Below are 18,100 nucleotides of genomic sequence, written 5' to 3' on the forward strand. Positions count from 1 at the left end.
AGCGCCCGGGAGCTCCGCGCTCCCACCGGGGGCCGGGAATCCCCGGGTCGGGTCGGGACCGGCCGGGCCGGAGCGCGGGGCCGGGGGGCCGGGAGGCTGCGCCGCAGTGAGCGGGGCTGTGCCGCTCTCGCCCTAGGTAGGATGGACCTGCCCCCCTGCCTCTGCCCCCATGTCCAATAAGAAGAGACCCGGCTTGACACCTGCCTATATACAGAGGAGGAGAGCAACATCTTCAGCGCTGGGCTTTGGAGGGGGGGGACCAACCCAAAACACAACACAGCAGCAGGGCAGAGCGGGGGGCTCGGTGGTATTATAAACCCCCCCCGCCAAGACTATGACTTCCAGTAAAATTGAGATGCCAGGGGAGGTGAAGGCAGATCCTGCAGCTCTGATGGCATCTCTGCATCTGCTGCCTTCTCCCACTCTCAACCTTGAAATCAAATACACCAAGGTAAGTTGTGTTCGTTTGTTCTGGCAGAGAAATTCATGGTTGTCTCTCCAAAGGAGGGATTTTGCTTAAAATCAGTTTCATTCTGCCCTACCCAACCTGAGTGTAGAGATTAAAAAAACCAAAAAACCCCCAAAACTGCTAAAAGACTGCCTTGAATCTGTAGTAAAAGAAAAATATTTTTAACCCTGTAATCATCTGAAAAACCACAGGATAATAGCAAATTAGATCTGCTGGGACTGGCTTTGCCACTTCTCTTTAAATTTACTGTTTTCTACAGAGCTGCTGGGGTTTATTTTCAGTGCAAAATCAGTAGTTCGCGGGTATGTTTTGGTTGCTTTTGATGTACTTCAGAGGACGTTACTATACATACCTGTGTGTCTCAATCAGAAAATAAAAACGTTTTCTTTCTTGAATTACCCTGTGTGCCCAAGGGACTCTTTTACATTTCCTGGAGGACTCTTAATACGACCAGGTTGTTACAGCGCTGGAACAGGTCTCTACGAACTTCCGTGATTCTTGAATACACCCTTGAACAATATTGCGAGAGGGGATGTTTTTCCTACAGACCTTTAAGAGTGATTTTCATAAAGAGAGGGTTAAGAACAAACCCACTGGGTCAATGTAGAAAAATCTGCTGGGTTTCTGTGGTGTCTTATAAGACTAAATTGGTTTTGTTGATTAAAATGGGCTTTAAGAACAGTCATTTGTTTGTAAATGCACTTTACATTTTAAAATTCGTTTATGTACTTTTGATCTTTGCATCTTCAGTATCTTTAAGGAATGTTTTAATTTCTGTTGGAGAGGTTTCAGATCTATTATATAAACAGATTACAATGTGTCAGACTTTGTTTCTAATTACCAAGTAACTTAATAGGAAAATAAGCACATCAGCACTGGAAAAAGGTGATAACATTTTTATCTACTGGAAATACAACCTCAGGAGCTTTAATGCTGATAGGAGACTGATTTTGGCCGATGTAGTGTAATTTTTTCCTCCGTATCATCACTTTAAAAGCTTTTCATCTTTTCTCTTTTTTTTAGTGAGTGCCAAAACTAATTTGTCTTCTAATTTGTTACAGCAATTCCTTGTTCTAGAAGAATGTTTCAGAGGAAAGTCAACTATTTTAAATTTTGTTACATTTTAATGCAAACTGCAATATACAAATCTAAAAATGCGTATGGTTTCTTGCTCATAATTTCTTTTTAAATAGTTAAATAAGTAAGGAATGCAGTTATTGGATGCTGTGTAGTGCTACACCTCGGGAGCAATCATACTGTGCAAAGAGTATTTGGCATGAATTTTGTTCATTGCTGGTTTCAGTGTGAACTGTGCTTCAGGAGGATTTGGTGGGAAATATTTGAGAGTAGTATCACAGCCAGTTTGCATCATAAATGTACTTGCATTTCTCTGTTCTAAAACTGGAGAATTGTTTCTAAAAATCTTTGAAAAATACAGCAGTCAGCAGCAATCACAGCTTTCTTTCTGTGAGAAGGTACAGTGACCTTTAATAAATCAATACATAATGCCATCCTCTCAGATCTACAATGTTACACATTTTATGCTAATAGAACAATTAAAAGAAAGTTATTTCATTTCAATATTAAGCCAAAAACAACGGCAACATGTTTCTTCTAAGCTTGGGTTTGAGATATCAGGTAACTGGTTGCTTTTGAGAAAATTTTGGTTTAGGACAGGTATCAAATGTTTCACTTGGCATATCCTCTGTCTCTGTTTTTCTGTCTGTCTCGCTCTTTCCTCCTTTTTTTCTTTCTCTGCAGGAAATTCAAGTGATTTATAGATAATTGAAGTCTTCAGCTTGGAGTTTTGTCTTGGGCAGGACTTTTATCCAGGATCCACTTTCCCACCTATTACAAAGAAAAACAATCAAAAATGAAATAATGGACTGTAACTTGATTCTTTCTTTTGGGGGAGTGGTCATTTCATGTCCTAAATGACAAACAACTTCCATAAACAATAAATAACATTAGACTAAAGCACTTTGGCAAGGAAAAAAAGAAAACAACAACCCCAGACCTTGTAAAATCAGACATCTGTAAGCATTCCTAACAGTCTCTCCCCTGCTTGTTAGCTGGGAATTTTAAATACACAACCAGGACACAGAATTCTTGAACTCTGTATTACAGGTGTCTATGAATGTAAAAGCATTATGCATCTGGGAGTTAATTCTTTTTGAAAAATAGAAGTATCTGTGAACATTTAAACTTAGTGAAAAAAATTTAAATGTATTTTGCCAGTTAAATTCTATTTCTGCAATTCTAATCCTTCCAGCTACACAGATGAAACAAATATCACCTGTGTAATTCTAATTTATTCAATTATTTAGCAGAATTATTGAAACTTGTGAAATATTGCTCTGGGAAGTTTATAGAAATAAGCAGAAAACTGTATGTAGAGTCCTTCCCATCCATACACCTGACAGAGCACCCAGAGGCAATGTGGGTTTGAATAGGTCAGAAAAAAATATGATTTAGTGATGAAAATTACCCCGTGCCATGGTTTATGTAAGATGTGCAGCAGTACCTATTGGGACTTTAGTATTGGAAGTCAGCCTATGTTGCTTTAAAAAAACAGTCATTAGAAATATTTTTCCCAGGTTTTTAATACCTTGGCACGGTCTGTGAAAAATAAAGTGTTGTCAATGTGTGTAATAAGAACTGGTGAGCAGGATGCGAACCAGACATGCAGGTGAGTGCTCAAGAACACAGGGTTAAGTTTGCGTGGCTGGCAAGCACTAGAACTGCTACATTCAGGATTATCTCTCTTTTCACTGTGATGGCTCCTTAACTCTTTACCTTTCAACATTAGCATTTGGGGAGGGATTGCATCTGCAGAATAGGGCATCTTGGAGTTTTGCATGGAATTAGGTTGTTCCACAGCCCTGTGGCACAGCAAGCCCTCCTCAGGCTTGTCAGGAGCGTGCTGGCAGTACTGTGCTCCATATGTAAGGGGGCATGTAGGTAGGAAGGGGATCCAGCCCTCCCCCTGGAAATAAGTCACGCTTCTACAAAAGTCAACTTTGTGTCAGAAACTCTCCCAGAACAGGCTGTTCCAGAAATATCAGATGTGTGAGAGAAGCAGTAGCATGATGTCTGCTAAGGCATGTCATTAACATGTTTAGTATAGGGAGCACAGCACAGAGAACCTGACAGCTTCTGAGGGTGGTCAGAGAGTTCACACTGTTACATTGATGCCTCTCTCTTTTAAGCTTTTATGCAATTCCATTGTCCCTCCTGAGACTGTCTCCAAATATCTGACAGTAGATATGGAATCAACCCAGTGGACTGAGCCCTTTGCAGCATTTCCCTCCTGCTGTCTCCGTTTGAGGAGCTAAAGGTGTTTCTGAAGGATGTGCCTGTCCTTCCTTTGTTATTGCATAATCACATCTGCTTTACAAAATATTTTCTTTGTGGTTTTAATAAGTCATGTTGACTCTTTTAAGGACAGCCTGGTATAGAATGATCACTGTGTCAGGTAGCTGAGTGAATAAATGTTCTCAGTTTGCATCATGTTGAGCACACTAATCCAGATGGATGTTTTAAGTTTTGTTTCTTTCTTGCCAACTGATTTAAGTCTGAGCAAGAGCTGAACAACTTTAGCATAAGGAAAAGCTGAAGAATTATGATTTTGAGAGCTTTTTAAAAAGAGGTGCCCTAAAGGGATGAAGTTACAGTGCAGTGGCAGTGAGGAGGTACATGATACATTTCTCTATTAACAGCCTATAATTTAGGTGACAACCATATCTTCTTTGTCTGTGTAAGAGGGTTTGCCTCTACCCTTACACCACAGGCTAAAATCTGTCCAGTTTCTACACACAGGCCAGGTAAACTACCCAGCACTGCAATAGAAAGCTATATACAGGAGTTTGTATGAAGTGTAGGGAAACTGCTTCTGGATAGACAAAAGCTAACAAATACATCTCATTGTCATATGATAAACATCTGGGTTTGAAGTATTTTATTGCTAGGTTTCAGTATATTCATTCCCATTGTGCTTCCTTGACATTGCCCTTTCCATTAAAATTTCCAGCACATGTTTTCCAGATAAAATTCTAGACTGACGTTATGATAGGAGGCAGGAAATCTATTTTATTTAGATTAATATGCAGAATCTTTGTTATTTTTTTAACAGAAGACAAACTTTGGCAAAACTCAGGTAAGTGAGGAATACGTGTACTTCCCCATCTGTCTTTTCCTGTGTGAGCTACTTTAGTGTCTTTTGAAGTCAGATCCACGGAGTGATGCCTGAAAAAAAACAGCTTGGCTTTTGGGTCACCTGGGTGAACACAGTTCTTTTACAAAAGATGGGGCACAGAAAATTAGAGATGTTTGTATGAAGAATAGACAAATAGAACAGCTTCTTTACCCGTTTGTGGAACACTTCAGCATCTGATGCTGACACTAGGGATGCTCCTCTGTATCATCACATATGATGTTTCAGTGTATATACCATATGCAGATTTATGTTGTTTAAATCTGTAGTTTGAATTCTCTTCCAGTGTATTCACACTTTGTGTTTAGTATTACAATCCATCAACTCAGATAATGATCAGAAAATATTTATGCACTCCCTTCCAATTAGTAGCCCAAATATGGGATTATTCTTTCCTCCCAAACCTTTACGGTCTTCTGCACAAACCCAATTTACCCAAGTTTTGCATGAGGGAACAAGAAACAAGCATAGCCTTACATGTATCCAGCCCCTGCCTTTGCTTATTCCAGTGCAGCCACAACAACCATGAGCCTTAAAAACACAGAAAGCATGAGGCTGAACTGGCCCCAACTAGAGAACTGTGGCAGAGTGCTGTGTTACTGAGGGGTAACACCGGCAGCAGTGGCCTTTAACTATGCTGAATCTGCAGGGAGAGGCTGGATCTTTAGGGAAAATGCACCCTGGTTTAATGCATCAAGCTGTACAATGATATATTGCTGACTCTGTCCAGTTGGAAGGGTCAGATGATGCACTGAAAGACTTTCTTGTTGCTTTTCTTATTGGAAAAAATGTTTAATACTTCAAGTATTCAAATGCAAAAGATCCATGTATTTATTTGTATAGCAAAACCAGAAGGCTAATAATGATCAGAGCCCTTGCCTGAGTTGAAAGGCAGACAAATTCATACCCCTGCTCTGAAGCAAACAGAGCAGAAACTTGAATATGAATCCCTAATTTATGATAGGGAATAGGTCCAAAATTTACCAACTTTGGCTGTCTTTGGGAAGAATTTCACGTTATCTGCCATTGGATATTTAATTTCTAAGTATTTATGGGGTCTCAGACATCAGCTTGATAGTCCAGTAGGCAGAACACTAATGAAGGAAAAGTAGGTTTCAGGTCTTTGCAAGAATAATCATGCTGTTAGGCAGAACAAGGAATAACATGCACTCTCACACTCTTACTCTTTCATTCTGACAAAAAAAAAAAAAAAAAAAAAAAAAAAAAAAAAAAAAAAAAAAAAAAAAAAAATTCCTGCATTAATTCTCTGTTTCATTTTGTCCCACAGAAGTTGGCCAGTTCTGGTGCATTTCCATACTACATTTCTATCTTGTAGATCTGCACTTCCTGATAACTCCCACTGTCCAAAAATTCTTGATTCGGCTTGTCCATCTCCCTGTCCATGCAAAAGTGTTCCCAGCAAATCTTAATGGGCTCTGCCAGTTTGAAGTTACTCACTGCCATAAACTGCCTGGCAGGACCACACCATGGAACCACTGGATCCAGTTGTCTCTTCTTTGCAAGGCACATGAACACTTTCCTTCAGTGAGCATTGCAAATGGACATTGCAAATCAGTGGGCACAGATCAGCATCCAGAAGTTGTCTGAACCCTTCCTTCCAAGAGGCTTGGCTTTGTATTTCTTGCCTTCGGCAAATTTCATCTCCCTTGTGTTGCCCCAATGTCATTTAACTTCAGCCCCAATAATATTTTCTACAATACTCTGATTAGCCTGAACATTTTTATCTACAAACTTTGTACCTTACTATTAATGATCTGCAAAGGCAGGTGAGCCAAGATATTGATTGCCAGTCACAGTAATGAAGGGGCACCTTGCTATTAACCTCTTTCCAGGGAGAATTATCCGTTTATTTCCAGTCTTTATCTTATCTCTTAACCACTTTTTAATCCATGGCAGGACTTTATCTTTCACCATATGGTTACTAACTTTCCTTAATAGCCTCTTGCTAAGGACTTTATCATCAAAAGCCTTTTTAAAGTCTAAATAAATTGTATCCACTGTTTCATCTCGGCTCCTCATTTGACTAACTATCTTCCAAGAAATCTTACACATTTACAGAGATAAATGACAAAAGATGAGTTCAGTGGTCCATATCATAAATTCTTTGTCAGATCTTGCATGAAGTCATATTTCTTCTTTTACAGTTTTGCAGCCATCTTTTATAAGGCTGGACTGTAACATTTATTTATTTTTTGAGAATTCTTTCATTCTCCCCAATTCTAAAAAAACCCTGACAGCTTTTTGTCTGTTTGGGTTTTTTTAGGAGTAGAACTTATTCCCTGAAACAAGTAACCAATATATCAAATCAAGTTCAGCTGAAAGAAAAGACAGACAAAAAATGCAATTAAACAAAGACAAGACTTATGAGGAAGCTATGTAAATTTAATATAAGCACAGATGTATAGAGGTTTAAAAATCTTTAGAAAGCTGCAGTTCTATGCAGTTGTCTAGTGAGGAATCCTCAGACAAGGGTTGGCATCCCTACTTACAGTAAGTGCATGAATAACTGTGTGAAGATTTACTATCAAGTATTATGCAGAGAACGATGAAGTCTAAACATTGATTGCCATCCAAGGGCTCAGTCATTCATTTGTGTTTTGCAAAGGAATTCCTGTTCAAACTGCATATTCCTATCTGCTTTTCTCCAAAACACAAGTTCCCTATTTCAGAATTTTGTCCAAAACCATCTTCCTATTCATCAGTCTTTTCTGTAAATAGCAATCTACCTTTGTGACATGAATACAACACATCAGTGCTAAGTCACACGGTGAGCTAAGGTTTAGGAGCACTTCATTACTGAAAGTGTGATATGTGAAGCCACATCAAAGTGTTGCTGCAATAGTTTCCCAAATGACAAAAGAAAAAAAGAATGTAATCCTTGATTATTTGGAGTCAGTGCCTTTCATAGAGAGCCTAGTGAACTATATTTTTATCAATGACATGAAACATAATGCATTCCAGCTTTGTTGGACTGAAGTGGGAAAATACTGCAGAGAACCATCCACATCACATTCTGTGACCCAAGTGAAAATGTTTAAGGTCAGCTTAATCTCAGTTGGCCTCAGCTGGAGACTAAAACATGGGGACCATACTGATTACTAGAAGTATATAGACCTTAATCTGTGAGGGATTCGTAGGTAATGAAGACTTTGAATTGAACTCAGAATCTAAGGGGATGCTGTGGGACAGCTGTGAGGGGCCTACAGCAGGTGGTGTGGTTACACAAAGGATATGTTTGCTAATTTCCATGTGGATTTATAGTATGCCCTAATTTAAAATAAGTGAGTTACAAAAAAAATCCATTTGGAAAGTCACAAAAATACTGGAAACGTTGCATGGTAAAACAGTCTGCAGCCTCTTTGCTGAACTTGGAAAGAGGATGCCAGGGAGACACTGTCCTCTTACCATGCTCTGGTCCCGTGGCAATGATTACACTAAATCCCTTGGGTTTTACTTACAAACTATCAGAAAGTGCCTTTCCAGACAGAAGTTCCAAACACATGTATTTACACAGGTAAGGTCTCATCTCTAAAGTCTCTGAAGAGATTGAGTTCTTTCCAAAGCAGAGCTATTTACCATTTTGGGTAAATATAGGTATTTTTAGACTGTCTTATGAAGGCTGATCTTATCCTCTTGTGAACAGATCAGCATGCCTTAAATTTGGCCCCAGGTGACTAGAGCTGGTTAGAATGTCAGGTGTACATTTAATCTGAAATAGATCTTCTCTAATCTGGAAGATCCTTCCAGATCTGTGCTGTGGCATTGTTTTCCCATGCTTCAGTGGGAAAAACACCACTTAATGCATCATCATCATCCTTCTCCTCATCACCCCCACCATCATCCTGGTACACTCTCAGTGGCTTTCCTGATGCCTTTTGAAAATTGAAAGAACTGATGCAGTAGATTTCAGGATGTATGTATTAGCATTCAGGATTTCTTTTTATTTCAGGAACTTTATTTCAACTCCTTGCAGCACAATTGGGAGTGAAGCACTGGGCCTGTCCTGGACATGGCCCTTAAATGATTTTTGGCATAGTGCTGGTGTTAAATTTTTAATAAAGATGATTCCCCAGAACAAGTATTTTACCGTCATTTTCTAGTCTTGCAACTAGTGGCTCCACTTTTCTAATTTTTGAGCGGAAATATAATCTGCTCTGAGATAGCCAAATAAAGATCTCCCCAAAATGAGCAGCTGCCTCTAGAAGTATCTTCAGTCTCCCTTCCATAGCCAGGTTGTTTTCAGAATCCAGTGACTCCCACAGCCCGTATCTGCTTATTTATTTAATTTAGGCTTTTCTTGGCTGTTTTATTTGTGTTACCTTTAGGCAGTAATTTTCTTCAGAATATTTAGTATGTTTAGTAGCAATTTTTATTTTTTGTGTTTGCAGTCTTTGTGTTTTCCAAGCCTACTTTTCCTCTTATATCTTCCTTCTTTGCCACCCCGTTTATTTTCTTACTTGTGCTTCCCATTTTTAGCCTCAGGAGTGCAAATCTTCTTTGACTCTTTCACATTCTTAAGCCTCCATGCTGATTCTATGGATTTTAATTTCCGAGCTTCAAGCAGGGAGTTTCTAAGTTACTTCCTCTTCTAAAAAAATCTGCTTCTTGAAGTTTAGTATCCCAGAGAGTATGGCTTCTTCATGTGTTTCTCTCCTGCAATGAAGCTGGAACTATTTACATGGTAACCATTTCTCAGGGGTTCAGACACAATTTTTAGTCCTTGACAGGACTATGTCAAATGTTGTTTACATTAGGATACAGAAAACCCTGTTCTCTACACACTATTTCAGTGCAGCTTTCACTGAACTAATGCAGGGTTATTTTGGCACCAGCTTTACTGCCTTCTTACTCTTTTTCCTCTTCAGTACCACTTCAATATCACTTCAGTTGCTCTTATTTGGAAGTCAGTCCCTCACTCCTGTTATTATCCTTCATGATCTACACTGCTTCTATATCCGTGGGTCCGCATTTTGTGTTATTTCTCTCCTCCAAGCAGTGCCCACGCAAAGTGTTGCACACAGAGCTGCTCCCCCCTCTGCAGCCCGACTTGTCCTCCCTACACAGCTTACACGTAAAAAGTGTGGTATGCCTCTGATAATTCTCATCCCCTTGTGCTCAAAAAACTCTGTTTTTTTCCTCTCTGTGATACAGTCCAGATCACCCATTTTCACACTCAGCTTTCTTAGGCTGGTTTATAGGCACTTGCGCTTTTATTTCCCAATGATACGATGACCTAGATGAGGATTGTGATCTAGTTAGTTAAAAAACCCTGTAAAGTCTTTTCAGCTCAATCGCAAAAGCACTTCCCATGACACTGCACCTCACTTTTATTTACCACTCTGCTAGTGTAAAATGTCCTTAAAATAGAATTTAATTTTAACCTGGGTTTAATACTTCTTTATATTGTCAAATTGATTTGAGAAGGCATTTATGTAACTGACAGGTGGATACATAGATTTATTTTTTTTTAAGGAACCACTTCATTTTGTTGTCTGAAACATATTTGGAGTATATTTTAAACATTCTTTGCAGCCAGACATAAAAGCACTGTCCTGATTCCACTGGATATTTTCAAAGCTTACCATAACATATGCATTTTACATTTGCTTTTGTTTCATTTCAGCTGTAACAGAAATAGTTTATTCTTGAGTTGTTCAAAACTAGCAAGAAATTACCACCTACCTTCCAAATTGGGGGACTTTTTGCTTTTTTCCCCAGTTGCTTCAGTTGTGACACACTGTTGCAGCAGTCCTGTACTAGAACGGCCTGCATGGACCTTGAGAAACCAGCACGGTTGTTTTTCAGGACATATGGCTAAGCCTTTACCCCTTTTCCATCAGTGCCTGACATTTTGGTGGTCTTCCTCTTTTTGTCCTTATCACACTTGCTTTACCACAGCTCCTTAACGGCCTCTTCTCTTTTGTGATGTTTATTGGATGCTGTTTTCCTAAGAGGTGAAAATCAAGCTCTGCTTTTTTTCACTATTCATTTGAAATAGTGATATAAGACTAACACTAAATGTGCTATAGCTATGCTGATGATGGCCTAGGAGTCTTGGTGGTCCAACCCTTTGATAGTGATTTTTAAATCCATTTGTTACATTACTAAAGATGTTTTTAGCTGGCATCACTCAACTGCAAGTGTTAATATTCTACTCCATCACATCTTTCAGAAGGCATTAATTGATTCAGCCTCACTGTAAAACTGTGACAAGGTTCCTTCACAGATGGGGGAGTTTAAATTTGTGGGAGTGTAACTATGACTAACTCAGACAGTAGGTCAGTGTCAGAGCCAGGATCTCTTGCTAAACCAGCCAGACTATAAGAAGATCAAGCCTCTATTTTTGTACATGGTATTCTGGGAAATGGCAAATGAGATGAATTTTGGAGCCGGTGTTTACCTGTGGATGCATGTCTGCATGTCATTAATTGCACACTTTTCTGTGTGCTCACTATACATGCACACACAGTATAGATGAAAAGACCTCTTTCTTTGTGCACTTTGCTCTCTTTGTGTGTCACTTCATCCGAAGTTGTCTCCGTTGTTGTTCCTCTGAGTGTTGTCAGGGAGGCAGTGCCCTCCTTGCTGCAGGATCTGCATAATGAGTTCAGATGAAGCTGGAGCTGGTGATATTGTTCCCCTCTGTGCTTCTCTTTAAGAGGAGGAATATTCCATCGCTGCAAAGCAGTGACTGTACTGGAACTCCAGTTCTGGTATTGCTTCTATTTGTGTCTCAAAAGTTTTGTTTTAGTAAGGCACTCCAGCATGGAGGGAGAAGGAAAGTCCTCCTATTTAGATGCCAAGCAGGAGCCCAGTGCGGAACACACCCACTGATAGGTGCAGCACAGCTCTTCCTCCCATCAGCCAAGACAATTGCTTTTAATGTCTGGATTCTGCGTGCAACATAAATGTGTTCATGGTCTTGCTCTCTGTCTCAGTTCATTTCTTTCCTTGAGGGAGCAACAGGGCAAATCCTTTGATAACTTGTTTCCTGGTTAGAAGCCTTTACCTGCTTTCCCAGAGTGGTTCCCTGTGACTGGGAACCTTCATAGTTAGCTCTTCCAGCTGTTTGCCTAAATGGTCTTTAGGGAGACTAAAAGCAGTGAACCAGGAATAGCAACATCTGACTTCAGCCAGGTCCCATGGGAATTTAGTTATTACTCACTGGATTGGATTGGCAACAATACCTTATACCAGGTACCTGCCAAAGGCTGCATGCCATGAACCTTCACAAACAGCTGCCACTGATGTTCTCCTTTGCAGAAGTGGGGCACTGGGTGATGTTTGCTGTAATTAATACTGGGCTCCATACCTTTACATACCAATAGTACTTGCAATGTTTGAATGAAAAATTTCTCAGATTAAAGTCTTGATAGTGATTTTAGCCATTTAGTGATCACGTGTCATTGTGTTCACTACAAGCATAAATCTTATCTTGCAGACAGCAGGGAAACTAATGAGGTTTGCCCATATTCTGACATTGTTACAAGGGGTTCAAGCAGAGAAAAATGGAGTTTGGTTAAAAAGGGGAAGAGAAACACGAATTTTAAAGGAAATGGCGAGAGGGGATCTCAGAACTGTATATATGACTATTCAAGTTTTTTAAGGAAGGCTCTTTATTGACAAGACTTGCAGTGCACTTTGTTCATTTAAGAAAAGCTTGGTATGACCAGGTTTTGGGTTTGCCCTAGTCCACCTTTTTTAATACTGCATGTTTTGCAAAAGTTTAGGGTCATGTTTTTAATTTATATACTTGAACTCATTAGTCTGTTTCTATTTAAAGTTAAATAGAAAAGCTCATTTTTCATGCCAGCCTTTATCTCTATATAGAATAGCTTGCCATATACAAAAATGTTACATTCTATCAAACATTGGCATTATTTTGGTATATCCTCAGGCTGAGATATCCTCAATCTATTGGATTGAGAGTGTAATTGACTTTTGCAACAACACTCCACATCCAATTTTAGCCTTAGCACCACAGTGTACTTTGAGGTGTAAATCTGTCAGGTATCCAAGCACAGCAGGTAACTTTGACAGTTTAAACCCAGTTCTCCCCAATCAGCCTTATGAATAATAAAAAGCAGAATGGCCTATTCCAGCTTTCTACATGTAAAGGCAATGACTTAGTCAACAGAAAGGACTGAAGGAGAAATCAGAACTGAACTCTGAGGAAAGGGAGTCTAACAGTTTCTTCTCTCCAGAAGAATATTCCAAAGTAAATAAACTAGTATTTTCCAAGACTTCTTATTGAAAAGAATTCCAGCCTGAGCGATTTCATTGCAGCATTGAATGAGAGGTGTTGGATTCCTTTACATCTTCTTGAAGAGCAAAAAGAATTTATAAATCAGACTTCTGGGAATTGTTATCTCACAGCTTCTTCTAACAAACACAACAATTTGTTTTAAAGGCTTTCACCAAAGATGTCATAAGTGGTAATCCCCATGTTGTAAGTGGGTACTTAATGTGATTTAACTTAATGCTGATGATGCAAAGCTATTCTCCCCCAAAGCCCATTAAGAACATCCAATTTTCTGGTAGACTAACACTCCTGCTTACTATCGTAGAGATAAGTGACTGTTTAACCAGGACAGTAAAGAATACTTTCAAACCAAGGCTGCAAAACTGAGTGGCCACAAAACTGTTCTTTGTGAAAGTTCAGACTTTGAATGTAAATGTCACAAGCTGATTTTTTATTTTTAGAAGTAGTTTGAACTTCTGTATGTGCAGACATGTATATACAGGCACTTTGCATCATCCTAATGGGTGTACTGTGAATATCATTATTTATGGTATCAGCAGGCACGGTCTAGTAAGAAAAAGGCCAGTGCAAGCTATTTGTGTAAATTAGGTAAAGAAATTAATAAATAATGAGTTTTATTTCATGTCTCTCTAAAGTGTAGATAATTCTAACAGTTTATCCAAGCTAATGCTTCTCACACCACATGCTTTATGTGGATTCTGTACATGCAGAACAGCACAAAAGGAAATGTCTCTGGCATCATTATCAAAACATGCTAACAGTAATATTTGAAAAACCTCAGGATGCCAAGTAGAAGTGAAGGCAAACTTTTCAGGAGCTTAAGGCTGCTCACTTGGGTCTAATATAGACTTAGCACTTTGCAGGTCAGTGGCTCTGCTATTTGTCTCTGACCTAACAGATCTGGAGTTCTTCACATCAAAACCAAGTCTTGCTGAGCTGAGATCAAACGTGTTAAGGTAAGGATCTTGCCAGTGATTTATCGTGCCAGGGAGGGTGATCAGGCCATAAGGGGCCACTGCAAATGAAGCTGACATTCCAGCAATTTCTCATGTGTAGTTATAAGGTAATTTTCTCACGCAGAGCTTTTAAGTCAAAATAAATTTGCTCATTGTATTTTTCTCTGTTGTCTATAATGTCTGAAATCCTAGGAGGAATATTTATTTATGCAGCACAGCTAATTTCTAAGTAAGAACTTGTTCCTGGTGATGAACATTTAAAATGGCAGTTACCTACAAGGGAGATTAAATTCTTCCAAATGGCAGAGCATGTTTCCCATGTACAGATAAACAGCTCATACTGTTTTCTGTCACACATAAGGAGCACACAAAACTTGCAATGCACAAACAGTGCAAAACACAGGAGAACTACACTGAGTAATATGAGTCTTGTTTGTACAAACCCCTCCTCAATCCCACCATTTCAGTGCTTGTGGAAGGGTTTTCAGGATCAAGTTCTTAATAGCCACAACTTCATTAAAGCCCAGTGACAGCCCAGTAATAGATTATGTAAACAAATACTCCTCCTCCCCACTCTCAATTTAGTGGATTTTTAAAATCTTTCATAATTTCACTTTTTAAGGTGCAGTAAGTGACATCAAGGATCATATTCCATAAAAAACACTGCCATCGTTACCCAACTCATCCAGTTGCAATTAGTGAAAATGGAAAGCACAGTTAGTTTTTTAGTCATCGAGGTTTCACAAGCAATATTTTCTGAAGCAGTTAAAGAGAGCAAACGTTCTTCTCCAGCAACTAAAGAGTCCTGCCGATGAAAGGATAAGTAAAGCTTGGGAGCTTAGTTTCTTAGGAATATGTGAAATATTACCTGAGCTATGTTATTGCTCCTGTATTGTCCTACTAACAGCAGACAAATTCTTCATTAACTGAAAAAAGTAAAAATTATTTTGAGGAAATCCTTTATGTGCTGCAACGAAAGTTTCTTCCCACAGGTTTAATAAGGCAGCCAAAAGAGAGCAAAATGTTTGTGGTGGGTATAGTTCAAAGACAATACAATCTGAAGTTTCTTCTCTTTAGATTAATTTTCTTGAACAACCAGGCGCAAAATAATCCCTTTAATGAGACTGAATTGAAATAACGGATGCTGTATCAGCATGTGGCACAGTGAGAAACTAAAATAGAAAAGGGTATCATCGCAGTTTGGCAGCCTGGGTTTTGTGCAGGAAATACTTGGGGGGAGGAGGAAAGTAAGCACGCTACTGCATGTTGTTAAGACTTATTTAATCTTCTTAACTAATTACTCACACTTCCTAATTCAAAATCATACAAACAAAAATGTTTAGATAAGCCGGGAGTTTTTTCAAATGGGTACCCCCTACAGCTTAGAAAACAAACATGACAGGTTTCCCCTGTCTGATGTGCTGCCATTTGCAGAAGAACAGACCCAACTCCCAGAAAGACAGAAGACTAATTAAGACAGGAAGACAGGCAGGTCAAACATTTGGTGTGAGGGATGTGGGACATAGGGAAGAAAAAAATCATGTTACATTCCACTTTCACAGCAGACTGACGGGAGGCTTCAAGCCCTTTCTCTGATTCCATTTGCTGCTCACAGTCCCTGGATTCCTCTGGTTTCTCCTCCCATCACACCCTTTCCTAGCATACCATTCCCTAAACCTCTTCCTTCTGTGACTTTGCTCAGTGGGGGACTTGCCCTATCTTCCTTTAAGCACCTGAACAACATCCAGGTGAGCAGAACAGGGCAGCAGCCCCTGCAGACTGGTCCTGCTTTGCCCTCCCCTCCCACCTCTCTGGGACTGAAAAGAGACCGAGCTCCTGCCACCACTAGGGCTAGATCATGGGAATCCTCCTCCAGCTCATGTCACCCACACTGAAGCCTGACTTAATTTACACAGGCTGAAATGTCACTGAACTTGGATGTATTCACCTCTTTCAAACACTTGGCTTCTGATCCAAAGTCCACTGGTATGAAGCACTGGCTTTAATTTTGGTAGAGTTGACTCAGGCCTTGCTACTTGGGATTTACACCTGGAGAAGGCAAACCCCCTGGTCTTCTCATCAGACACCCACCCTCAGCACAGGACTGGGCATGCACAAACAAAATTGTGCCAGAGCTGGCTGCACTGACAGTGAAACCAGAGCAGCCCCACTCACTTCTTGGGCTTTTTATTTCCGATTCCACTCTTTTGATCCTCCTGCTGTACTGTTTGTAAAGGTTTAAAATTCTCCAGCCTTCTCAGTACACTCACAAGTTTGCACTCTAGATTTCTTGAATGCAATTTCAAGCTTGATTTTATGAAGGAAAGACCTATTTATGGTACACCACATCCAAAAGCCATGACATTATCCATCAGGCTCTGAGATCCAAATGAGTGTTTAAAAAAGAACAAGCATGTCACAGCACACAGAGCTTTAGAACAGAGCTCTTTTTCTTTTTCAATTTTTTTTCTTTTTTTTTTTTTCCCCTTTCTTTTTTAATTTTTACAGTGTGGGGGGTGTGAGTAAGGAGAGAGAAGGACAACCCAGCAGCCAAAGAAGAAGAAGAAAAATCAACATATTCTGGTTTTGTTTGGCCTTTCAGACCTCACAGGCTCTAGAGCATGTGTCAAATTTCCAGTGAAACAGCTTTGTTTCCCAGTACAAACATCCCTCTGGAGGCTGTTGCCACTGATTCCTTTTCCTCAACTGGGGCCTGATTCAGCTCCCACTGAAACCAGCTGGATTTTCCCTTTTGTTCTTCTCTGGACCTTTTGGACCTCTTGTAGCTGAAAACCAGCTATGCCCACGGGAGCTTGCTTGCCTGAATTAAATTTGGTGCAAAGTTGTTCTTGTACAGTTCACTGTTGCTCTCATACAATTGCAGTTCCTCCACAGCTGTAAGGCATCTCACTAAAGAACCCAAATCTGGGTAACTTCTGAGGATGATTCTGCTCTGGGGTAATGAATGACATGAGAACCACCTGGGCTGGGGTGCTGGGCCAGCCACGCTGCCTTGGCTCCTGCAGGGATACCCCCTGAAAGCATCACAGCTGCTGGCACTGCCCAGAGAGGCTCATTCATGGCTCTGAAGCAGGATTCTGCACTGATAGTGCTTGGGGAGGTTGGCCTTGAAGCCCATTACCCACCCTTTGTGAACTGCCAGGAAGAAGCTGTGACTCTTGCTGGTTACCTGAACAACTCTCTTAAAAATAAATGGCACTGCTGATCCATTGTCGGTCATTCAGCCAGCAGACTGCTGGCATTGGCTTTTGCTTTCCCTAGTGCCTTCTTATAAACGGTTTTTGCTGATTCCATAACCAGCTGTTGGTTTCCAGTCACTCCCAGGAGTGCCTCACAACACACTCTAGAATGTGAGAGATTTGCTGTATCAAGACAGCCATAAAAGTGAAGGAAAACAAGGCCTGTGAAAATAAACAAACTGCACCTCTGATTGGCAATCCCACCTAGTTCATTCCCTTACATTCGTACTAATCATTAGGACTCTTGCAATGTTTCCCAAGGAGAGGAAATGAAGTTGTTGAGATGGGAAAGGATATGAAATTTCCTGACCAGACTGAGGCACAGGTGCCCGGTATCTGGGATGTTATGCAGTATTTACCAAGGGAAATGCTGCTGCTGGATTTTTTGCATGCCTCTAAAATTGTTGTTCGTCCCCCCTCAAAAGAGAAGTGCCATTATGTACTTCCTAAGGCCTCCAGCTCTGAGAAGATGCTGAGGGCCAAGCAGCTGTGATTCTCTTATAAAGTACTTTGGCATCTGATGCCCCCTCCCCCATCCCAGCAGATTTAGTGTCAAAAGCTCTCTAAGGAAAAAGCCACATATGAAAAAAAGATCTTTGATGGAATGAAACTATAACCAGCTACTAAATCAATTGAGTTAGGAAATTCCCATTCCTTCCTCCATTCATCCAGAACCAAATCTCCTGTGGGAAGCCATTATTATATTTGGATGTTAAAATCCTCTTCCTGTACCAAAAAACATTTCTGGAGCTACAACAGCACAAAAACCTTGTTTATTAAATCCATGGGAAAATAATTCCACCTCCAAAGAGCTGAATGCTGGGCCACTGTCTGTCCACTGCCTGAAGTTCCTAGTTAAACAGCTGGGGAGCCTGAAGAAAATGTCTCATGACATCATCACTAAGCAATATCGAATTA

General features: G+C 40.1%; 1 protein-coding gene across 1 annotated transcript in view; it reads left to right on the plus strand.

Annotated features, from left to right (window-relative positions):
• Positions 1-228: 228 nt before the first annotated feature.
• Positions 229-18,100, plus strand: part of ALDH1A2 (aldehyde dehydrogenase 1 family member A2) — a 54,108-nt gene continuing 36,236 nt past the window's right edge. Inside the window, exon 1 of the mRNA XM_083871034.1 lies at positions 229-451. Within this exon, the coding sequence (XP_083727160.1) occupies positions 335-451 (117 nt within the window). The 5' untranslated portion in view covers positions 229-334. The remainder of the gene's footprint in view (positions 452-18,100) is intronic.

This window comes from Zosterops lateralis (genome assembly GCF_965231275.1).
Source record: "Zosterops lateralis genome assembly, chromosome: 13".
Lineage (NCBI taxonomy): Eukaryota > Metazoa > Chordata > Aves > Passeriformes > Zosteropidae > Zosterops > Zosterops lateralis.